The 25,476-nt window shown below is 47.0% G+C and overlaps 1 protein-coding gene across 1 annotated transcript in view; it reads right to left on the reverse strand.

Annotated features, from left to right (window-relative positions):
* The window catches only part of SORBS1 (sorbin and SH3 domain containing 1), a 116,243-nt gene that overhangs the window by 53,680 nt on the left and 37,087 nt on the right, over positions 1–25,476 (reverse strand). The window contains exons 8-18 of the mRNA XM_088669455.1: positions 22,537–23,328; positions 21,534–21,935; positions 18,163–18,310; positions 16,683–16,715; positions 13,550–13,713; positions 13,259–13,322; positions 10,647–10,721; positions 10,274–10,336; positions 6,324–6,371; positions 5,970–6,099; positions 5,480–5,594 (exon numbers count right to left, since the gene is read on the reverse strand). Coding sequence (XP_088525581.1) covers positions 5,480–5,594; positions 5,970–6,099; positions 6,324–6,371; positions 10,274–10,336; positions 10,647–10,721; positions 13,259–13,322; positions 13,550–13,713; positions 16,683–16,715; positions 18,163–18,310; positions 21,534–21,935; positions 22,537–23,328 — 2,034 coding nt within the window. The remainder of the gene's footprint in view (positions 1–5,479; positions 5,595–5,969; positions 6,100–6,323; positions 6,372–10,273; positions 10,337–10,646; positions 10,722–13,258; positions 13,323–13,549; positions 13,714–16,682; positions 16,716–18,162; positions 18,311–21,533; positions 21,936–22,536; positions 23,329–25,476) is intronic.

A 25,476-nucleotide genomic window follows, 5' to 3' on the forward strand; every position in this document is an offset into this window, starting at 1 on the left:
AAATGAAGGAGGAGAGCTGGTGAAATCAAATTTCCCCCGAGCTGAAACGCAGACCACGTGGTCAGCAACAGCGGGGCGACATATGGAGACACGTGACTTTCCTTTTCACTAAATGTAACATGTGAATAAAGCCTATTAAGTCCTTCTTAAATTTCCAGAGCGATCCATTCCGAATATCCAATTGCTGAACATCACCTTTCTGCCAAAAATGAAGACTTTGGGTCGCAATTTCCATTGCGACTCCTCCCATCTCAGCTACACACACTCCAATTATGTGTCGGTGCAGAACATGGCATCTTTAACAGCACATGGATATGTGAGAAAACCCTTTTTCATAAATGGCAAACAGGATGAAGGGTGAAATTCTAAACTAAAGAGGACGCAGTTAGAGAAAGCATGTTATTGAGAAGTCTCTAAGGGGAATGGACACATAAGACTCTGTTCTGTTAAACCACCAACATTTAATACACGGGTAAAAGTTTAGAGTTCAGACAAAACCAACAGAGTAGGGACAGGACAGGACAGGACAGGACAGGACAGGAACAGAATGACTACCAAGAAAGGCTCTCCCTTTTTATACTTGTATTCTGTTTTGAAGCAACAAGCTGGGGCTCTTAGAACCACTGTACTGTACACTGAATACCTGACCACATTTAAACATTGGCTCTTGGTGGAGCAAACTAAAGTTAAAGGTGGAGCAAACTGCTTTGCATTAAATATAAAACAAGTTGAGGTGTAACTGATACCATAATTTTGAAATCTGGGAAATGTGCTGAATCCACCTGGGTTAGAAGGTGATTTGATCTTCCAAAACCACAGCTACTGGTTCCATTCTCCTTGGTGCTTTGGTTCCATTCTCCTTGGATGATGTTAGCACAAGGGACTGAATACAGCAGAAAAATGTTTTGCTTGGCAAACGCAGATGGACTCCAAACTCAAAATCATTAGGGAAAGTGACATTCCAGCTATACAAAGCGACTAACATTCTTGTTGGTCCCAGAAATACCCCCCCCCCAATATTTCTGTGCTTTGACTGTAACAGTGAGATTGTCTGACAAATTACAGAGAGGTGTTTTTTTTTATAATTTAGGAGGGGGCAAGTGATATAACATTTGCTTTCTGGCTCATCGTAAGTCAATCACTTTCCCCAATCTTTCCATTGTAAAAAGATGCTATGAAACTGTCAAGGGCACTAAAGATATTAGCCCTTGTTTGAGATGAGTCATGTTGACTCAGGCCTCCTCTAGCAAAGTCCCAGAAGCTCTTGCAGATCTGCCTGGTATTTTTCTAAGTACCCCTTAGCAGCCAAAAGCAAAGAAAAATAGTAAGCTCTCACATTCCACAAAACTCTTTTTGCTAGGTAGTTCAACAAGGATTCCAACTAGCAGGCACCAAATACCAGATAACTCTTCTTTCCACTTTCACCACATCTCAAATGTTTACGTGTGATATTAAGCATGCCTAAGTCCTGGGCTCAGAATTTTCCTCCAAGTTGAAAACAACACAGATATTAAAAAACGCTGTGAAAATCCTTTAAAAAAAAAAACACGTTTGGGGAAATACATTGCATTTTTGCATAGCTCACTGTCACCATCTAGTGTCACATTTGCACATTGCACGTTACAGCACATTTAAAATGTTTTATTTGCAGCTGTATAGCTGAGTCCCTAGTCTCTTTTCCCCACCTCTGAACCAGATAAGGACTTGGCAAGGGTGCGGCGGAGATTAACCCTTACCACCCCAGCTGCAATTTGCCCCAGAGAGACCTTTCCACACTAGGGTTCTATAAGAGAGTTTTTAGGCAAAACCACTTAAAAGCCTTCTAAAACTTAAAGAAAAAAATTGCATTGTAAAGCTGGAAAGCTGGACAAACTTTAATTGAGCTAGGAGCAGTTCAGAATTAACCTGCTCTATACTTCTCTGCCTGTGAGACGAGCAAAGCTATGACAATGTTGTAACAATATCTGTAAGCTGTCGACTGCTAGCCTATGACACTTATTTCCCCCCATCATTCCATTCCATTCTTACATAAATTTGGAATTTCTGGGGTACAGAAGAATCCTTCCAGCACACACAGACAACCGAATACATTTTTAAATGTTCCTTTTCTCTCAAAATATGTATTTAAATGTGTATTTTGGCATGTCTAAACTGCACAGATAACGCTGGACCACGGCAGTTGGAAAGGTGTAAGATCTGACGGACAGCTAAGTTCCAACCAGCATGTCAGGAAGAGATTCGGGTCCTTTTGTTTAGAAATTTGCAAAGGCTTAATTCCTCAAGCATCTCTGGTCGTCCTCTTTGCAAATATCAGGCTCTAACAAAGGACAATCACTGTTCTGAGGGCTTTTCTGATACTGGGAGAGAGAGACAGCCTGAGAAGAAAGTGCTTAAGGAAGCAAGATGGGGGAAATGTTAAGCTTCCCTCAACCACACGCCTCTTTTCATACTAATTTAAGGCTCCCACTTAAATGTGAACAGGGTTCAGATGCAGGGCCGTCCTTTCCATTCGGCTTAGTGGCGCGGTGCGCCATGACGCCTCCCCATCAGCGGCGCTGGGCTGGGGCGCCCAGCAGCCCCGTGCACTGTTCAAGGCGGCAAGCAAGGTGCTGCTGCTGAAGCAGCCTAGCTCTGCCGCTGCCCCTCCTCTGTCGCACTTGCAGGGGGCAGTCGATTGCATCCTCTGCTGTGTGCTGTTCCCGCCCCGCCCCCTTGCAACAGCAGGCTTGCTAGCTGTTGTTCCAACGGCGCCTAGCAAGCCCGCCCAGGCTGCCTGCCCAGAGCATCGTTCAGAACATTTTAAAGCTAGAAGCTGATTTATTTTGATGGCAGAATAGACCCCCTGAAGGCTATGCATCACAAGTGTGTGGCCACGGGTACAAGAAAAACACACCACCCACCATGGACAGAAGAGGACTGGCCAAAAATGGGGGAAAGGGCAGGGGGAAAGAATCAATGGCGTAGCCTGGGGGGCAAGCCACAGGGGCAGTTTCCCTGGGCACAAAATGGTCAGGGGCACAAAATTTCAACACCCGGTACTGCCTCAATACAGCTGCACGCTTCCATCGCTGGGCTCCATTGGAAACCGCTTCTCCATGTGAACCAGGAAGTGACATCTGCAGATAACAAAACGACTCTCCTTTTCTTATCCCTGCAGCTACAATTTCCTGGGTGAGGTGGACGCTGTTAAGCAGCTGAATCCACAGGTGTCCTCTGTCTGTTTCCCTCACCTCCCATGCCTCCACGCCAGGCATCCCCAAACTTCGGCCCTCCAGATGTTTTGGACTACAATTCCCATCTTCCCTGACCACTGGTCCTGTTAGCTAGGGATCATGGGAGTTGTAGGCCAAAACATATGGAGGGCCGCAGTTTGGGGATGCCTGCTCCACGCAGTCCCGGGCACCGGCAACCCACGCTACAGCACTGGGATGAAGGTACATGATGAGCCCGATAAATTGCACAGACCTAGCTCCCTTAGCTGAAAATATCACCCCAAGTGACCATCCCTTGTGATGGTGTACACCACTGCGGTAGTCAATAGAGAACTGAGCAGGAAGACATGGGGTCAGCCATTTAACCATTAGCACTAGACCTGAAGGGGAGTATGCTGCTACCCCCCCCCAAAAAGACAGCGAAAGCTCTAGCTCTACATTCTGAATGATGCTCCTTGCGACATAAGATGTTCCATATGTGTGCTTCCCCAGTGCTAGTTTGTGAGCGTGGACATCATAGCAAACAACAGAAAAAATCAAAAGGGAGAGGAAAGTCTGTGGGCTTGTTCACAATCCTCCTAAACCACGATCATTTGAACTGAGCCAATTATCATATTTTTAACACAGACTTCCTTTTGCCTAATGAGAACCGGCTTCGAAACTTCACAAAGCTTTAGACAGGCATAAAATGCTGCCTTGTGCAGATCACAGGGACGTAGGAAGCTGCCTTTTACGGACTCAGACCCCTGGGTCATCCAGCTCAGAATTGTCTATACTGACCGGCAGTTTCTCTCCAGCGCTTCAGACAGAGGACAGGGGTCTAGGGGAGCGGCGCTTTGGCGGCACCACAGCCCATATACAAACAAGTCATGCTGCAATCAACTGAACACAACCAACCCAACTCTGCGCGGTCTGTGAGGTGCAAAAGACCCATGTTATGCTGACACAACCCCCCTACACTAACACTATTATGCAACAGAACGAAAAAACAACACGCCTTCCCTCTCTTTCCCCCAAAACTGCAGCATGTCCATGAGAAAACTGTCTCTTACTACAGTAATACCTCGGGTTACGAACGCGATCCGTTTCGGATCGCAGTTCGTATCCCGAATAGTTCGTAAACCGAACGCGACCCGAAGCGCCATTTTGCGCATGCGCAGACCGCGCAGACCGCTTCTGCGCATGTGCGCACGGCGGAAACACTTCCGGGTTTGCGCAGTTCGTAACCCGAACTGTTCACAAACCGAGGTGTTCATAACCCGAGGTACGACTGTACATGTAAACGAACTGTGAAAAAGACTCTATGAACTGAAAGTGGAGATGACATGCACTGCCCCCCCTTTGTTTGTTTTGTAACACAAGAAAATCTTTAATTTAAAAACCTATGATGTAGAATGGAAGGCGAGAGGCCGGGTGGGTGGGTTGCTGAATTCTGGCCTCGCACAGGGTGCTGGAGAAATCTGAGACCCAAAGGTCTGCTGAGGATGTCTCAATTCCTGCTTGGAGGTCCTGGGGACTGAATCGGAGACCTTTTGCAGGTACTCTATAGTCCATTTGGCCCCTTATTACCTCTGCAAGATGGCACAGCAGCCTTCAAATATAATGGTGCTCTCCAGTTGTTTTGAAACACAGCTTCCATCAGACCCAGCTGAGCTTTCGCCCACAAGCGGAGCTTTCGCCCAGGACACTTGCTGCGTGGGGAAGGAGCACTCGCCACTGAGTAACAGATGAATTTATGAAACCAAAACCCATTGGTTGGAGCTGCATGCAGAAGGAAGGTCGTAGGTTCGATCCCTAGCATCTCCATCTGAAACTCTGAAGAGTCACTATGTTCCTAACCCTGGCCACAGGAAGAACCCAAAAGCAAAAGAGAAGAAGCAAAGCCTGCTTTCTCTTAACTTAAAAACCTTGTGGAAACTCTCCTATTTAAAACTCATTGCTGCTTAAATCCCACACTGAATGCACCAATAACATAAGGCGTTAAAAATCAGGCCCACCACCCAACAGATTGTGGTGTCCAACATGGATTATTAAGCATTTGGCAAGCGAACCAACCACATTCAACACACTCCAAAGAACTTTGCAACAGTGAAGGGGCTTTGGCCTATTCACCAGCTGTTTTCAAACAGGACGGAGGATTTTTAAAATGTTAAATATAAGTTTAGACGGAAACTTAAAAAACAAGACTGTAAAACCTAGCCACATGGAAGCATGCCAGCGGTGCAGGAAGGGAGGAAAGCGTATTAGTAAGATAAAATTAACATTACCAATTTTTCATTGTTCAGAACCGAGGACCTTCCTGGCTGATATTCATAAATGCTTTTAGGTTCAGCGCGGTATTTTCTTGTGTCCACCTTCTTGTCCGGAGGCTCCCAATCATTCCTGGGGCGGAATATAGTTTGTTGTTACAGAAACGAAATACTTTCACTGGGAGGTTAATCCTAGTTTAATCACAAAAACGCTTCAACCAAAAGGAAAAATCAGGCTTGGAGCACCGTGCAGTTCAAACTAGGGGTGTGGGGAGTTTCTTTGCCTTCCTACACTGATACGCCAAAGCATCATTCTAGTTGTCAAAAATGGGCTGGAGCCCATTAACCAAACTGTAATTACGACCTTATGTTTGGAACCAGATCCACGCCCCTTTCCTTTCTCACTGCGCCAAACACACTTGGTTTGAATTGAGGGGGAAAGTCTGAGGTTTGTGGCAAAACAGGTGGCACAAGTTAAAGCACTCCTGATGAGGAGAAACCAAGTTACCTTTCAGTGCTCGGTTTAAGAGAAGAGGTACGAGCTGGCAGGGGCAGAGTGGCCGATCTCTTGACCACTTTCTCCATGTCAATCGTGTTGTTCTCGCTCTTGGAACGGGGTACTGAAGTTTGTGCTCTTGCTGAAAAGGGAGCATTAAAAAACAAACACACAACATGGTTACGTCTGAAAGGGAAACAACAAGATCTCAATGTTCTGAAATGTTCAAGGTTTTGCGTTCTAGAAGCACCACGATTTTCGATGGGATGCAACTAACAAGCCCACCAACATGTTCTCTTTCATACTATTTAAATATTTAGCGTTTACGTGAGTTCACTTCAAACTTTGAAACATCCATGTACTTACTGTCTTTGTAAAAGGAGTACTGAGGCACATAGGAATCGGAATCTTCATCTGGAAAACAAACGATTTACAATCACCACAGGTATTTCATTAGGCACCTATGACTTAAAGAGTTTTGCCTTCTGTCCTGGTATCCTTTTCAGTGTTCTCATCTGTGTGGGGAACGGCAGCAGGAGAAAATGAGAGTGTGAAGAGAGAGAGGTCTGCAAGATTCCTCTCTAACCATGGAAAAGGCAGGCGTTTGAAAACACTGCAGGTATTCCTTTCGGCGCCAGCTGGAAAACTCCTTATTTAGACAACCCCACACAGCAGTTTAGAAAGTTTGCATGAGCTTTGATTTGTTTTACTCTATTCTATTCTGGTTTTAAACTTTCTGGATGTTTTTAAACTGTGGGAATAGCTTTTTTATTGTTTTATCTTTTTCGTTAACCAATTTGAGGTTTGTTCTATAATCCAGCGGTATATACATTTTTACAAAATATATAAATACACAAGTGTTCCTATGTTTACCTTTGTGCACGTGGCTGTGAGAGCTCCCTCTCCTTCCATGCTTGTTTGACTGCTAGAATGACTGGATGATGAGGATGTTGGTTTTATTTATATGCCTCCCAACTGACTGGGTTGGCCCGAGCCACTCTGGGCGGCTCCCAGCAGAATATTAAAAACACAACATCAAACATTAAAAAAACTTCCCTTCAGATGCCTTCTAAAAGCCAGTTAGTTGTTTATTTCCCCTTGACATATGATGGGAGGGCGTTCCACAGGGTGGGTGCCACTACCGAGAAGGCCCTCCACATCAACTCAACATCTTACTAGGCTCGGTTCTAGCAAACTTGTGTTTGAAATTCTTCAGGGTAGGCAGGAGAGGAGGGGATACTTGAACAAGACGGCAGGAAGTCCCAGATGACACACTATTTATCAGTACTGCAATATAATCCTTTATACCAGGGGTGGCCAACTCCCAAGAGACTGCGATCTACTCACAGTTAAGAACTGGCAGTGATCTACCCCCTTTTTGGGGGTTCAGGTCAAAAAACTTTGAGCTTTTTTTAGGAAGGAAGAAAGCCCATTGGGGGGGGGGTTCGGGTCAAAGTTGTTGAGTTTTTTCAGGGAGGAGGTAAGATGTTGAACTTTTTAAAGGGGAGGCACAGTTGTTCAGCTTCTTTGCCTGCTTTATATGATTACTTTGAACCATGCGTAGTGTGACTTTGCTTTTCCTTATGCAAGTACATATGTCCTCCTCCTCCTCCTCTAGAACAGCATATTCGAAAGAATGCCCACCAATATAGATATATAGGAAACCTATTTTTCAAAGGGACTGCCAAAAACATCCTCATTCCCAACACCAGAGCAGGACTGATTAGCAAAAACGGAATAAAATAAACGAAACAAGACGCTGGGTTGGAAAATGGGTGCTGGCATTCCATTAATGCCCAGAAAGACTGTCCATTACCTCCTGCCCATTACCCACCAACAGTTCCGAGGCCTTCCCATTTGACTGACTAGTTTCCACTATTTTTGTATGGCGATCCAGCCGACACACCTGAACATCAGCTTGCTCAGAGAGAGAAGTCAGGCCCTGGTGTTTACAGGGCTACAAGGGTTCTTGTTAGCTCCTCATGCCACCCAATTCCCACTGAGCTGAAAGCTTCACTTCATCCTCTGATCATCTGCACTGGACAGTTTAGGGCAGCCATCAGTTCTCTCTGCTTGAAAGCTGCCACTGAGGCACAGGAGAAAAGTGCTTGGGTCCATTGCCCAAGTCCCCAGTTCTCCTGCCTCAAGCAAGAGCAAAACCTTCTTGAAGCGATGGCGGCCTCCTGTTGCAGAAAGCGTTCATTCTCTATAACAGGCATCCCCAAACTTCGGCCCTCCAGATGTTTTGGACTACAATTCCCATCTTCCCCGACCACTGGTCCTGTTAGCTAGGGATCATGGGAGTTGTAGGCCAAAACATCTGGAGGGCTGCAGTTTGGGGATGCCTGCTCTATAACAATAAAACAGACCCACAAGTTTTAAAACAAGCTAGAAACCTGCGTTTTCACCACCCAGTGCTCCAGAACAGAGCTACAACTGGCACGCAGGCTGCCGTCCTATAGTGAGCAAGGTTCCTGCGGCAGCAATCTCATTATAAGACGTTGCCACAAATAGTTTGCCATGGTGCAAGAAGGGCTTAGGAAAGTCATCCCCTCCTCCTCCTGCTGCAACACGACTGAGATGCATCTCGTAATCGCAGCAGCTGACAGAGAAACAATTCCACACCAGGCGGTTTCAAACCTTGGTGCCCTGGGTCGCTCTGTAGCATCAGACACAACACTGCTGGTACCACAATATTCTAAACATTCATTTGCTGCCAAAGGGCTTCTGAGTCCATGCTGTAAATAACTTTCATCGCACAGGCGTTCCTTGCAATGCATAGCATTTTGTCTGAAGGCCTCAAATGACCACACAAGATGGAACAGAAACTTGCTCTGTGCTTCGGACCCTGACTAGCAGCAGTTATCTCTGACACAGGTTCTTCTGCCACCAGAGATCATTCTTTGAACCCCCAGTGTCAGAGGGTGAGCCTGGAGCCTCAGACATGCAAAACACATGCATTTCGAAAAAGGGTTTTTCTAAAGTCTTGAGCTATGGGCCACTCTTACAGATAGCATGCCAGATTCAGCGCGTCTAAGAGCTTGTACTTGTCGCCGCTGAGAGTGCACCAGCTATGGCAAGGCAGCCCCTAGCAAGCCCCACACCAGCAACAAAGTAGGAAGTATTACACGGGTACAAATATCTAGGTTTAATTAGAAGTGCAGGTAATCCATGGGAGAGGGGGCAGCTAACCGAGGGCTGGAATTAAGAGGAGCTTCAGTGAGTCTAAACCAGGCATCCCCAAACTTCGGCCCTCCAGATGTTTTGGACTACAATTCCCACCATCCCTGACCACTGGTCCTGTTAGCTAGGGATCATGGGACTTGTAGGCCAAAACATCTGGAGGGCCGCAGTTTGGGGATGCCTGGTCTAAACCTTTTGAGTCAGAGCATAAATGCATGATTACCAAATATATATACATATTGATACATATTTAGAACTTTTACGTATCATACATGACACAGTAATATACTAAGATATGTATAAATATGTGTAAAGTTGCACAGTATAAATGCACCGTTATGCACTGAAAATGTATCAATTCTGTCTGTGTGTGTTAAGGGTCACTAAATGTCATGTCAATGGTCATCTCTTTCCATTGATTTTGTTAGTCTTTTTTGTTCCAAGGCGGAGTTTCCCAAACTTGGGTCTCCAGCTGTTTTCTGGACTACAGTTCCCATCGTCCCTGACCGCTGGTCCTGCTAGCTAAGGATGATGGGAGCTGTAGTCCAAAAACAGCTGGAGACCCAAGTTTGGAAAACCCCGTCTAAGGTAATCTTTAAAAAGTAGTCAGGGCAGGGGAAGGGGAAAACGCAAGACAATTATTTTTAAAAAATACACACTAGGTTAAATGCTATATTTCAGGGCAATCAATTAGCTGGCATCATGAGCCCAATTCACTGGGGAAGTTTTCAGCAAAGCCCCCCATGGAATGAATGGGGAATGTGCAATCGAATGGCTCTCTTCTCAGACCAGTCCTCATTCTATCCAATGCAGTTTGCGCTTGGTGGATTGGGCTCAGTGTGCCAGGTAAATTACTGCAGATGCACGGCTCAGGACCTTGGATTGAGCACACAAAAAAACCAAGCAGCTCCAAGTCCCGCAGCATTAGTCCGGGGACTGTTAGAAAGCGGAGAGAGCAAGGCGAAGCCAAGATAGCTGGTCCGACAGTTAAGGCAAAAGTTAACTGGCAGCAGGATCAATTAGGAAGAAGCAAACTAAGGTGGGGGAAGAAAACTCTGGTTGGAAAGTTGAGGAGGAGGAAGCAGCAGCGGCGCTTGTGCAAAAGGAAACAGTGACCAACCGCAACTATTTACCTTCAGATTTAGGGCTAGGAGTAGACACAGGAAACTGGTAGGTAGGAGAATAAGGATTTTCTTCTGCAGCGGAGAAAAGCAAGGGAGTTGGAAAGCAGTGGAGGAAACATCACTCCCCTAATTTCCTATCCCCATTAAGCTCCTTGCGGGCTCGTTCGACAACAGTATTACACCACACACTCCAGACAGAGAATAGAAGGTTAGGAAGTATTTTTGCCTCCGCACACATCACACAAGGTGGCAAACAGCACCACTCAAGAGCCAGCCATGCTTGAAAGGACAGGCATTCGACTAGTAGCACGCTCTAGTGTGAAAGACTTAAAGAGTATGGTTAAAAACCCAACACAGAAAAACTGGCTAAGCTTGTGGGTACCTTTGGTTTGGGGCTGGATATCAGGAAGTTCGGGGAATTTGTAGGTAGGGCAATAAGGGTTTTCTTCGGGAGGGTCTGTGCAGAAAGAGCACATTGGGGGGGGGAGAGAACAGAGAGGAAAGAAATGAAGGGAGAGATGGACAAATCAGTGTGAATCTCCTCGCACGCGCATGCCGAGAATTGTATTTTATGTTGACACTCCCCGCAAAAAAGGCAGAAAACATCCATTTAGCATTCTGCGCCCTTCTTTCGAGCCCCATCCCTGGGTGGCTCATCGTCTCCCTGAGATGGCAGTTGGCTTCTCCTCCCTCTGCCTCCCACCAAATATCATGTTGTTGAGAGGAGGAGGAGCGCAAAGGGGTTCATGCGCAGGAAAGCTGAATTAAAGGGGAAAGGGGGTGGCGAAAGCTGAAACGAATACTGCGAGAAGGGCAAAACAAGGGGCCCAGTTGCCCCCCACCAAATGTCTGACAGCACATGACACGGACATGCCCCCGCAGTTTCTGGCTGAGTACCAATGGGGAAAAACACTCCTCACCCAATGGCAAGGTTATAAAGGTAAAGGGCCCCTGACCATCATGTCCAGTCGTGTCCGACTCTGGGGTTGCGGCGCTCATCTCGCTCTATAGGCCGAGGGAGCCGGCGTTTGTCCGCAGACAGCTTCCGGGTCATGTGGCCAGCGTGACAAAGCTGCTTCTGGCGAACCAGAGCAGCGCATGGAAACGCCGTTTACCTTCCCGCCAGAGTGGTCCCTATTTATCTACTTGCACTTTGATGTGCTTTCGAACTGCTAGGTTGGCAGGAGCAGGGACCGAGCAACGGGAGCTCACCCCGTTGCAGGGATTTGAACCGCTGACCTTCTGATCAGCAAGCCCTAGGCTCCGTGGTTTAACCCACAGTGCCACCTGGGTCCCGGCAAGGTTATAGAGGACTACAAAAGGAAGAGGAGGACAATGCTTCCTTAACCCCACAAAGCCAAAACACAGGGCCTGTTTCACAGAGGGGAGCTCAGGACCACAATACCTCCCCCCATATAAACCATCCCAGACTCTTTGAGAGGGTGGCAACATGAGAACGGGCCTTTTCTGTGGTGGCTCCCCGTTTGTGGTATGCTCTCCCTAGGGAGGTTCGCCTGGCGCCTTCGTTATATATTTTTAGGTGCCAGGCGAAAACGTTCCTCTTCGACCAGGCCTTGGGCTGATTAATATTCCACAGCCTTTTAAATGTGTCTGTGGGAAGGTGTGTGTGTGTGTGTGTTATCGCTTGGCTGTTTTGCTTTACTTATTTTCATGTTTTTGTCCTGTCTTTTATTCTGTGAACTGCCCAGAGATCTTGTGATGAAGGGCGGTATAGGAATCTAATAAGTAAATAAAGATAAACAAATAGCAGCATTGCGAGAGGCATCAAGGGAGTCAACGCCAGACGAGTGAAGAACACGACATGTATCTGTCATGACTAAGGTCATTGGGGGCAGAAACTGGAAAGTGCTGGAAGCTTCCGGAAGCTTCTAGCAGGCTCACTTCTGATGCAAATATTGTGTTGACTACCTCAAGGTTGCGCTGAGCCAGGACAGATAAATTCCTGCGCTCAGCGAGCTGCGCTCTCTCTCTCTCACTTTGCTTGCACATTGCATGTACATCGCCTTCAGAAGTCGAGGTACCACTGTAACAAAGTTTTTTGCCTCAGTAAAGTTGTTCCTTTCCCTGTGGAGTATTTGAATCTGCATGGTTCTTTATTTACTTGAAGACATCGTCCGTCAGTATCAGCCGACCAGTCCTTAGAGGGCAGTTGAGGCTAAGAAGGCTGTGGGGCCTTATCTCAGGCCCTGCCCCGATGGTGTGGGGCTTCTCCTGGCTCTGCCCCCCCCCCCAATTCCAGGCATGGACGTTTGCACGGAGAAACCCTTCGCAGGCAGGCAGGCCTCTCTGTATGCTGCCTTCCCAGGGCCCTCGAATCCCACATGCTTGTGGTTCCTGGATATGCAAAAACCTAAAGGCATGGAGGTCCATGTGCAAAATGTTCCACACCTCAGACATCCATGTAGGGGGTGGGGGCAGAGGTAGAACGAGCTGCACATTGCAAAGATATGCAGCCCCTTTCTGGGCTCACTGCCCTTTCATGCCAAGACTATAAACATGTATAAAAATCCACACACACACAGGCACACAGCATCCATGGACCAACGTACAAATGATGCTAAATATGTGTAAACACAACACACCTCTTCTTAGTTTTTTTTTTTGCTTTTTAAATGAATGTCATGGAGGGTCATCACATCCCTCTAATTAGTCTTGGGGGAGAACTTTCCTTGGCCCCCAACAAACACTTCTCTTCTAGAGCTAATGGCAGCTTGGGGGAAGGCTGGATTTCCTTTGAGACCAAGCCACTCCCCACATGCCCAGTTCAGATTGAAGCTCCCCCTCCAACTGCTATTTAAAGGACAAAAATAAGGCAAGCTAAATGCTATCGTGGTTAGTTTGGCTCTCTAAGTCTGTTCTCAACCTTTCTCCCGGTGCTCTGGGTATTTCCAACATCCACAAAGGGCTGCCCACAGATTTGAATGCAGGGCTTCGGGGGGGGGGGGAGAGAAAAAGCAGGCAGGCAAACGGTACCTTTCGTCAGCCTGTGGATCTGCTTGAACATCGTCTTGTACCAGTCCTTTGATCGGTCCGTGTTCTAATAGAAAAAGGGACAAAACAAGTTATTGGCAGTGAGTTCATTCCGCCGTTCGGGAAACAAGGAAGCTCGCCTCACAACACACACTCTGTTCATTCTCTGTGACAATACATTGCATCGCAAGGTTTGTCCCCTGCTGCTGCTGCTGCTCCATCACCGCTCGACCAACAACCTGAGATTAGCACAAATGAATTTACGTGGAATGAAATAGGGCCAAATGTCCTTACCCTTAATGGAATGCCTATGTCATCCGGCGAGGAATCGGTCATGTACTGCGGACTCTGAATTACTTTCTTCTGTTCCTCCATTGCTTGTTTCTTGCTTTGGCTCATCTTTCCTTGGACAGGCATATAATCTACTTGATCAGCTAGTGGCACATCTATCGCTGGCTCTGTAAACAAGGAAGCAAGTCCATCGCTTTGACTCCCAATACAATCATTACACAATATCCAACGTCAATCACTCCAAAAACCTTGGCGAAATACTGATGAGTTTGACTGTCCCGAGACAGCAAAATAATTTGAAATGTGAGCGAATGAGCAAGGGATTTACAAGGAGGAGGAGCCCATCAATGTCTGGGATTGACTCTAGCCACTAATCAGGCTAAACATGGGTTCTCAAAAGCCACTCCCTAATTCTAGCAATATTTATAGGGTTGGGCAAAAAACGGCTCCCCCAAATTCTCCATGCTATTTGTGGGTGGCAAAATTTGTGGTGGTGGGGAGACATTTGCCCCAAATATTCTTTGGGGCAAGGTGGGATTCTCTAACTGTTTGAAGTGGAGGCATTAAGGGAAATTCTCAGGGGGGGGGGGAATTCTGCAAAAACTCACTGAAGCTCACTTAAACTCAAAAGAATTGTATTCTCAGCTCACGCTGGTAGATGAAGGAAGCGCAAAGTTAGGACAGGAAGATGGCAGGAACAGGAGCCAAGCCTGTTGACTCCTTCAACAATATTAAAATATATGGGATCTGCGGCTGCGCTCAAAATCTTCCCTGCTAGTAATATTGGTGGAGAAGTTGAGAGGGCCATTCGGCTGAACTCCCCAGCCAGCTTGGCGGTGGTGGGACGAGAAACGCACCAAAAGAGGAGACTCCGATAATGTTCTTTTCTGAGAAATTTGGCTCGGCCCTCGTACCTTGACGTTGGGTTGCATAACGAAGTGCTACAACGGGGGCATCCTTCAAGTCCCACCTTTGAGGAAATCCCCGTGAAGGATTTCGGGGGCGAAAAGGACACAGGACATTACAAACTTCCCTCATCAAAAGTTTGCCAAGTTGCAGGAACTCTGATATCACTGCGTAGCATGCATGGGAGGAAGATGGGAGGACCAGATACTAAAATCATGCGCAGAGCTGTAGTCCCCAAAGCCAACCAGAGCTGTATGGTTCTGAATGGGATGTTGAAATAGTGCAGGACAAGGCTCATGCAGAAAGAGCCAGCTTCAGTCATTGAGTACCCTGAGCAAATCCTGTATAGAGCCATTTCATCTAATATTCTTAATTTTTTTTAATATTGTCGATTAACCTGTGTAAATTGCTCCTGAATCAATTTGCAGCAGGGTGGCAGGCATGTTTTGAATAAATGAAAATACTGATTGTTGATCTAGGTTTCGAATAGGGGCCTGCTCTTAAATCTAGTGCAGGATTGACAAGCGAAGGAGAAGTCTCAAAATCACCGAAAGTTCAGCATGGTAATCCTCTAAATTCACTTCAAGGCGCAGTTAACCCCTTGAGGAAGGCACAATGGGTTTGCTAAGAAAAAGCTGTTGCTTTATGGAAAGCAAACCAGAGAAGGACCACCAGTTTTTGAAGTGGGAAATTTAAACAGAGTTCTGGGGTCAAAGATACCTAGACAGATAATAACATAAAAATATGGATTGTGGGAGAACCACGAACCGTGTGTTCCTTTGGAGGAGAGGTGGGATATAAATATAATAACAAATAAATGCATAAAGGGGATGGGCACACAATGATGCTTTCTAAGATTGTGTATGATGTCAACCCAAGGAAGGTAAAGTGACATTTATTGGTGGCGGTAGGAAGAAAATACTTCACAGGATCAATTAATTTATGGCAGGAGCTGCCACAGGATGTGGTGAAAGCCACTAAGCTGCGACAGTTTTAAAAGGGGATTTCATAAATACACAGGTGCCAGGCCGCTCTTCTCTTACAGGAGAAGGAAATGGGCGAGGAGCCTAGCAAGCAAGCCAACAGTTATATCCTATATAATAAAGTGCAAGTGTCTCTGCGTCCAGATTCCCTGTGTCCCTGTGTCCGCGCTACTGCGCATGTGCCCCACGGACACAGGTATTGGATGCAGAGACTGCACGCACACACACATGCGCTCTCCCCACCCCCCCACCTACCGTTTCCCTGCGGCCACCAACCGCTGCTCCCAGCCGGACTGAGCGTTGGCGGCAGCAGGGAGGGGGGAGAGAGCGAGCGTGTGTGTGTCCAGCAAGGACAGGTCCCGGGGTTCGGAGAAGTGCTGCGCAAGCACTTCTCCAAACCGCGGGATGTCTCCTTCCTGTCGGCTGCTGGGGGAGAGGAAGGAAGGAGGAGAAAGGGCTGCTTTCTCCTCCTTCGTTCCTGTCCCCCTGCCGCCGACAACAAGGACAGGTCCCGGGGTTCGGAGAAGCGCTGCGCAAGCGCTTCTCCCAACCCCGGGATGTTCTAGTGCCCGTTTACTCAATGGGCTGAATTACACTAGTATATAAATATATAGCAACCCAAGAAAGTTCAGAAAGGGAAAAGCTTTCAGCACTTACTCTGGCAACCCAATCAGTTGATAAATGTAGTTGTTCCTTTCCCCCCTCTACATTTGGATCCAGTTTAGTGTCATTTAAAAGCATGTTCAGGTTTTAAACATGTTGCTATCTGCAGGCATGTATGTAAGGCACACTATTTTTTCATCCAGGCTGGGAGCCCACCCCAGGAATTGGCTCAGGTGAGGTGCAGTGGTTGTGCGAAGGCAGGCGTGCAAATTTCTAGCAGAACTGGACAGAATAGTTGCATTGGGGGAGCTCAACATCTTCTTCTTTTTTTTAGCAGCAAGGCGCTATGTAGCTGTCAAGCTTATTTATTGACTATGCAGCCTTGCCTTTGAGAATCCAATAAACCCAAGGCAGTCTTAAAAGAATTCACATGCTGCTCCTTCCAGCGCTTTCAAGAGAGAGGATATACTTCGCAGCGACTGAGCGGACAATAATTTATCTACCCCTTTCAGTAAAGGCTCTTCACTTGTGGATTCACTAAAGGTACTACTCTGCTAAGTCACAAAGCAGTGCGCTTCTCAGGTGAACACAGCAGCAGGAGAACAGGAGAAGAAAAGGAGGTGGCAACATTTTGGGCATCGTACCTGATAGGCTATTATTAAGCCTTTTTTGTTGTTCTGTGGGAGAGGAGAAAACGACAGACAAATAAGTGGTACAAACACCAGAGACGTGAGCGCTCTCACTCTTGCAGTGATCTGGGCAGGCGTAAATAACACATGCTGTACACAAGGGCTTAGGTGCCTCCTTATCGGATCCTGAACCCAAGGTCTTTCCACCAAAGCAAAGTAACATTCAGCAGTGCTAGACAACGTTCCCAAGTCACTGATACAGCAAGTGAGTAAAACTCTTGCACAGCTGTTCCAAACAGGATGTATAAATATCAAAGCTCAAAATAATAAAAAAACACCACCAAACCTCCAAGCAGTGGGTTTATTATTAGTATCTATATATCACTTTAGACTGTTTATCTTGTGACCTTTTGTAACGACTTTGGGAGACAGGTAAATAATTATTATATTCAGATTGCAGGTGCGGGTTAAGGATGAAAGAAAGGGTGGCTTATCGAAGGCCACTTGTTGACTTAATGGGCAGAAGCAAAATTAAAATGAAGGGTTTCCCAAGGTCGTAACTTAACCTCATTGTTAACATGCTGTGACGGCTCCCTGTAGTTTTGTTTTTATTTTAAAGAAAAACCTTCGGGCAGTTTACAGATAAGATAAATAAATAGATATACCGTAATTTTCCGCGTATAAGACTATGCCCCCCCTAAAAATCATGCAAAAAAGTGGGGGTCATCTCATAGATGGGTAGTGCATAGGGGTGGACGTTTGATTGGTTGCTGCCGTGGTTGTCAGCGGCTATTGTGCGAGTTACTGGTTGCTGCGTCAATGGGTGTTGTTGATTGGCTGGCGCTGCGGCAATTGGGCGGGCGATTGGCATCTCTGGCCAGGGAGGAGACAGATGGGAGGTGGATTGCCCCCCAAAATAGTCTTATACACGGGGGCGTCTTATAGAAGGAAAAGTACGGGTGTGTGTGTGTGCATATGTATATCACAATGTCTGGAATAAGGAGGCGAACCCTAGGGCTGGGTAATATCTGGTTTTCAACTCTGTGATACATCAGCAGCTGAACCACAATATACGGTACCAATATATCACGGTGTCTGAAATAAGGATGGAGCTATGTGGAGACATTAGCTGGCTTCACGGTTTCCCCCACATTGTGATTCTTTGCATAACACACACACACACACACACACACACACACACCATGCTTCGCGATATATTGCCTGATTAAAAAAATTATGAAACTTATTATCATGACTTCAAACCAGTTTTGAACAACGTATCGATATATAGCCCAGCCCTACCCCCACCCCATTGCAATTACCCTGTCATATATTGGAAGAAGTGTGCATGCACACGAAAGCTCATACCAATGACAAACTTAGTTGGTCTCTAAGGTGCTGCTGGAAGGAATGTTTTTATCCTGTCGTATATAATCGCCCTCGCTGAAAATTGCCCCAAGTTGAGCTGGAAGAGGCAATATGCTGTTGCCCTTACCTCTGTTGTGTTGCAAGAGGACGATGGTCGGGTTGACAATGGTTGTGGAGGGGTAACCGGAGGTGGGTTTGCTGGTGAGAGTTAGGGAGCCATAGCACTCTGTGCCGCTGCTGGGCCTAGGCGCTTCATAGAGCAGAGGACAGGGCTCCTGAAATGGAAAGGTACATATGCCGTTATCGCCCAAGGGTCACAGGGTACCTGGAGGAAAGCCGCTTTGCAACAGAGAACAAACAAACCCGAGAAAAGTTTAGTTTGATGCACCGGCACGGCGTCTTTCTCATTGCCGTTAGTACACACAAAGGAAAGAGCCGAAACCCCTTTTTGCGCTGGAAGAAGGAGCGTCATCCAAAGAAATTGTAATACATGGCATACAGCTGGTGGCAGGAGTGAGCTATTCTGGTTACGGAGAGAGAGAGATAGGGAGAGAGATCTGTGTGCTTCCTTTTAAAAAGAGGTGTTCCTTTCCCAGAAATCATCAGGCATGCAAAACTCATGCAGTCCCTAAATGAAAGCCGGTTACGGATTACTTGATGAGTGGGATCAGGGAAATAACTTTAGGACACATCGCCCTTTGCAAGCTGTTAGACAGCAGGACGCCGGAGACATCAGGACAATGCAAAGAACAGGTGGAGAGGAACCGTCAGAGACAGGAGAGAGGAAGGCAGAGCATCACATCCTTGGGCCAACTGCAGCCAGCTGCAGAACCTGCTTATTTGTTATCACTGACATAAGAACTGCTGTTTAATTTTTGTGGCGGTGGAATAAAGGTGGCTGTCAAGATGAAATGATCACCTTGACCCTGAGATTTCCAGCTTAAGTCTACCAGAAGGATTTGTTCAAAGTGAGCAGCAAGTGGCAGAAAATTAGGGTTCAACTGCAAGTGTGGGGGGGAATAGCCAGTTGGCAGAGCATGAAATGCTTAAACTCAAAGTTGTGGGTTCGAGTCCCATGTTGGCAAAAGGTTTCCTGCACTGCAGGGGGTTGGGAATAGATAATCCTTGGGGTGCCTTCCAACTCCACAATTCTTTGAGTGTGCACATCCAATACGGTAAAAAGGTAAAGGACCCCTGGATGGTTAAATCCAGGCAAAGGCGACTATGGGGCTGCGGCGCTCATTTCGCTTTCAGGCTGAGGGAGCCTGCTTTTGTCCACAGACAGCTTTCTGGGTCATGTGGCCCGTATGACTAAACCGCTTCTGGGGCAACGGGACACCAAGATGGAAACCGGAGTGCACGGAAACGCCATTTATCTTCCCGCTGCAGTGGTACCTATTTATCTACTTGCCCTGGTGTGCTTTCGAACTGCTAGGTTGGCAGGAGCTGGGACAGAGCAACGGGAGCTCGCTGACCTTCTGATCAGCAAGCCCAAGAGGCTCGGTGGTTTAGACCACAGTGCCACCCGCGTCCGCACATCCAATAAACAGCATTCGCACTACATACAGCCATACTGATCTCCTACTTAACTTCATGATGCCATCATTTGCAGGAGCCAGTGTGCACCAGGAAGGACCATCTCAAGGCATGTTCTGGGTTTTCCTTGGACCAGCCCCCACCTCTCAGCCTATTGCCACAGGGTTGCCACAAGGATGAAACGTTTGGGGCAATCATGTGTGCTGCCCCTACCTCCCCAGAGGGATAAAATGTCAAAATTCAATTGCATCTCCCCCACTCCCCATTTTTAATGGAATACTTTGAATCAAACCAGAAGCACAGGAAATTCGAATCCAAATGTGCCCCACTGGGGTTTTTGGTGCTACTTGATATTCAAAGGTCAACAGAATCATCGGGCGACCACCAGAGATCCATTTGGTCCTATAATCACTTTAGCAAGTATATAAAAGCCCCCGGGGGAAACTGGAAGAGGGGTGGGCTGTTTAGCCCCCAGCCCCATCATTAAATTAGGGTGGTGGTGGTTGTTGTTGTTCCTGTGTCTGGCTGTGTTTTCAGACTCCAGGAAGTGAAGCCAGCAGAAGCCAAATCTTGAAGAAGAAAACCATAGGGACTGGCATAATTTGCAGCCTGAAGCTGGAAGAGTTGTGTATGGAGATCCTGGTGGCATAAAGTACTTTTCACCAGGTTTGGCTGTTCTAATTGGGGCCCTCTGGAGAGAGGTAGCCTGCCATGGGCAGAGAGAGCCCACCAGCCTTCACTGAGCTTAGATAGCTCAGTAGGTTAGAGCGAGGTGCTGATGATGCCAAAGTCGGAGGTTCGATCCCCGTATGGAGCAGCTGCCTTGCTTGCAGGGATTGGATTAGATGATGCTCAGAATCCAAAGAGAGGGTTTGAAGGCTTCACCTGTAGGACTGTAAATTATTTGATGTGTTAATGCGAATGGAAGTTGTTAAAGTTGCAATATAAGGGTTTGTTATTCTGACTGGTGTGCAATTGGAATTCATAAGTTTTTGGAATGCGGAGTTAAAGTAAATTATCGAATCATCAATTCTAGCACGCGGGGGCCCAACAAAATAATATAATTTGGTGTCTGAACAATTGGAAATATGAATTGTATTATAATTTGGTATTGTGACAATGAGGCTTTTATTGAGTTATTGTAGTTGAAAACTAATAAAATTGATTTATTACTGTAATAATAAAAATTATTACACACACACAAAGATAATCCTCAGAACCCCTTCCAGCTATGATTCTATGAAAGGCATTGCATGTGAAGCTTTCTTTAAAGACCTCTTCCCGCTGCCAGGTGACTAAATGGGGCCAAGAAAGTCACGTGTTCTGCAACGCAACAATGGCAGGCGTGCTTTCGTACTCAGATGTGGAATTGCAAATACGAAGCTGCCACAAAAGGAAGAAGCCCTAAGACATTGGCATAACAGCTACCCTACGTCCTTCCATGAAGGTAGTCTAAAGCAGCGCAGAAGACTAAATTGGAGTACTTCCATCAGGTCAGGAGGCTGGGATTTGTAGTCCAGCACCGTTTGAAGTCATTAAGTTAGGATGTGCCTTGTACGTGGCCCTGGTTATGGCCAAAGGCATAGAGCAGAGCTTCCCAAGCTAGGGCCTCCAGTTGTTTTTGGACTACAACTCCCATCACCGCTAGCTGCCAGTGGTCAGGGATGATGGGTGCCGTAGTCCAAAATGTTTGGGGGAAACCCTGGCATAGCGTTTTCAAATAGGAAAGGACAAGGAAGAAACATTACACGGCCGAAGGGTGACTGAGCAAGAAGAGGGGAAGAGAAGACACACACATGCAATATAATAGCACATAAACAAGGTTTCGGTTGTCATGCTGCTGGCAGAGAGCACCTTGTTCAAAGTTTAGTATGCCAGTGAGGGGGTGAAAAAAAATAAGGTCATTTAATCCGGGAGCATAAATTTAGCAAAGCCGTCACGGTGGCATGTGGCAAGGCTTACTGTGCGCAAGATCATTCCTGTGCTCTCGGGCTCCGACACACTGTCTGAGACCTCCGTGACGGGAGGAATCAGCAGAGGAGGAGGAGGAGGTGGCGGTGGTGGCGACAGTGAAGGCAGTTTCGGGCGAACATGGGGCACGATCCCCGGCGAAGAGGACGGCTGGTTATGTTGGGAACCTTTCTGAAGGTGAGGGGGAATGAAATCGTCTAATGTCGGGAAGGTCAGGAGCAAGCCGGGAGCAGGAGTGCTGTCAGAGAATGCCGAGCTTTGGCCACATGGCAGGAGAGGCGGTGGAGGTGTGCTTGAGCTGGCTTCTTGCCCTCGGTCTGGGTAAACCTGTTGGAATGGCACTACTATAACCTCTGTATGAGCTGGGGTGGCGGTGCCAGAGCAAGTCGCATCCTGTGGGAGATAAGGTGGCATTACACAAGGGGGGGGGCTGAAACAGTGGAGGTGTGCGGTGGCATGCAAAAGGCGCCGCTTCGACAAAAGGGGCACCTTGCAAGAGGACATTATTTCCCAAAGGAGCATGTTTTGCACAGCAGCCAGATTCTGTGCCATTAAAAAAAAGAGCCTACGACAATTCACACAACTTCCAGGCTCCAAACCCACCTTCCGAGTCATCTGCCATCAACAGATCAAGCAATCCAAAATCCCTTAGAACACACGGCCATTCACCTGAGGGCAGTTTTGTGCCAACTGCTATGTTTCCTTTGGCCTAAGACGGAGGGATTTCACACAACGGCGCCCATCCCAACCTCTCCGGTACGGTTTGGGCTTGAGGCACCCCCCACCTACCCACCCACCCCAAACCCTGCACCCGTAATCTCCACACAAACATGCATCCGTCTCGGAAGGAAAGGCTGCAGGTTATTCAGAAGGAGAGAGGGAAAGATTTTAGGATGCGTCCAAGTCGGAAAAGCAGGCGCTGGTGTGGGAGAAGGAAAAGAAAGATAGACATGTGAAAGGGGGAGGAAAAAAGGTTATGAAGGAAACCAAGTACCCTGCCATGTTCCTTTGGCTTGCATGGATGTTGCTGGGATGGCGGCGGCAGCTGAGCAATGAACGGTTCCTTTCTCATCCTGTCCTCACTGCAAGTCGTATGTGGGGAGTCTGCCTTTGTGTTGCCAGCAGCCTGTGGAGTCCTGGAGGGATGGCTCTGATCATAACTAACTGAGTCTCCACTGAGAACAATATTAAAGAATGGCCTGGGAGGGGCAGGAGGAGGAGGAGGAGGAAGAGACTTTCCAGTATCTGTTACAGAGGAAGCATGGGAGAAGGCTGGTGCCAGAGTGACCTCAGCTCCAAAACGGGTGCCTTGTGTTTGGACATCTGAACGGGTGGTGGAATTTCCAAAGGGAGCCGAACAAGTGCTGTTAGATAAACAAGCTACATATAGACTGCTGACCTTTTTCTCCGCTCTGGTTTCGTGGTTGGGTTTCAGTCCGGCTTTACCACTCGGATGTTCCTTAGCAAGCGCCAGGGTGTTTTGGTGCTCGGGTGACGTGTCGGATAACAACAAGGAGTGACTTCCCGGCCGCGGCCGCCCAACATGCAACTCCCCGTCTGCGGGGATCGAGCTAGCGGATTTGTAGGGAGCAGCGACAAAGGGTTTGGGCGAGGAGGAAAAACTGGGCCGGCCCTCGAGGCTGGGTCGCAAATGCGGCTTGGGTGTGTGAGGGTGTACACGGTCCGTTAGGGGAACGGCCTGCAGGACAGTTATTGCGGTGCCGGTGCGAGGTCGCCATGCAAAGCTCCCCTCGTTTGGAGGAGAGGGGTGGGGTGGAGAAGGGGTCTGTCCGGTTAAGGGGTTCAAAGGGGGGGGGGAGTCAGCACCGTACGAAGGAGAAAGAGAGGAGAGAGAAAAATGAGTTGGTCATTAGACTGAGGTTAACAGGAAGAAACGAAACTTTAATATGGAATTTCAAAGCTGGCACACAGCTCATTCACTCCCGTTGTTGAAGGAAGGATCTCCAGATCTTCACATGATGAGCTGGTGGTATCATTTCAGTGTATCATGTACTGGCTGAAAACCCAAAGCCCAGATCGGTGTAGCTGTCTATCACACTTAAGTCAATGGTATGCATTTCCTATCTGATATCTTTTCAAACCAGGGAAAAGAGTGGAACGGGAATTGATATCAAGGTGTATAAAGGTAAAGGGACCCCTGACCATTAGGTCCAGTCGTGACCGACTCTGGGGTTGCGCGCTCATCTCGCATTATTGGCCGAGGGAGCCGGCATACAGCTTCCAGGTCATGTGGCCAGCATGACAAAGCCGCTTCTGGCGAACCAGAGCAGCACATGGAAACGCCATTTACCTTCCCGCTGTAGCGGTTCCTATTTATCTACTTGCTTTTTGACGTGCTTTCGAACTGCTAGGTTGGCAGGAGCTGGGACCAAGCAACGGGAGCTCACCCCGTCACAGGGATTCGAACCGCCAACCTTCTGATCAGCAAGCCCTAGGCTCAGTGGTTTAACCACAGCGCTACCTGGGTTAAGAATCCATTAAATTAACCACAGCGCCACCTGGGATAAGAATCCATTAAATTGGAGGAATAAGTTATGTTGTGATCCTTGCTTATATACATATGTGTTATATTTAAGGTATGTTTTTCTTTCTTATTACCTTGTCTTTGACTGTAACACAGTGCGCACTGATGATATGATTAAATAAGCAAATAAATAAACAAACAAACAAGAAGTGAGTGTTATGTGCTGCTTACAGTAAACACGTTCAGTTTTCTACTTAGTTGACAAACCAGGGGAGCCTGAGGATTTAATGCAACAATCCCAACCATGTCTACTCAGAAGCCCTATAGCATTGACTGGAGTTTACTCTCAAGATCACAGTTTTAGAGGTGGTGAATTTCAGCTCTGAATCCCATCATCCCTCTCAGGATCTCTGGATATTGGAATGAAGCTCAGAAGCTCAGGATCTTACGCCAAACAATCAACAATATTACTTCTGGTTCTGTACAAAGGCAGAGGTGCATGAAACAAACAGGTCCTTGGAAGGAAAATGCTTATGTAATGACCAAAAATGCATTTTCCGGGTCTGTTATGAACTTGTATCGTTCAGTTACCAGCACCTTCTTAACAGCAGAGTGATGGAAATCTACCATGCAACCTTAAGAGTGAAACTTGTTGATACCAAATGAAAGCCCTTGATCAATGAGGAAGTCAGATTTTCATTACAAAGTGCACTAGCAGAGACCCCATTTGGAGTGAGCTTTTGTACCGAACTCAAAATAGTTGCACAGTAAAAAAAAAGGGGGGGGGGGTGGAGACAGACCACTCAAATGTCATTGTAATGTTTCTGTTGCTGCAAGCTTTTAACAGCACACACACACACACTCATTCAGCTGGCTGGGGGAAAGGAAAAGAGGTGAAATGTTTCTTTTTTTAAAAGATGGCAGAGACTTCATAAAAGCCAAAGCATCACACACACCAAAATAGATTAGAAAATAAAATTGGGTGATATTTTTCATCATCTCATCAGCCAACATTTACCAATAGCTGTCATTTTGAGATCTCAAGTGTACCACAGTTAATCTTCTTTGAAGTATTGAATATACTGCAACGTGTTCTACCAGAAGAAGTCTCATAAGTTTTGAAGGATTAACAGTGGTCCTAATTCAAGGGGAACCTGTCACTGGACTCCAGTTCCCATCAGCCCCACTGCGGCCAGGATGATGGGAGATGTGGTCCCACAATGTAGAGATCCCCTGCCCTAATCAATTCAAAGTGTTTGCGCTGTGGCAATTTGAATGCTATTTTCAATTATTCCTGGTGGACATGTTCTAATATAAAGTCTTTCTCAAATACCATTGTTTTGGTGATTAAGGAAAATTTGGTTCAGAACTATCACTTGCCTCCAATCCTGTGTCATTGGGTGTTATCCAGGATGTAGACAAATACGGTAACATTATAGCCTGGTGATT

Source organism: Zootoca vivipara, chromosome 5 (assembly GCF_965207765.1).
Source record: "Zootoca vivipara chromosome 5, rZooViv2.hap1.1, whole genome shotgun sequence".
NCBI lineage: Eukaryota > Metazoa > Chordata > Lepidosauria > Squamata > Lacertidae > Zootoca > Zootoca vivipara.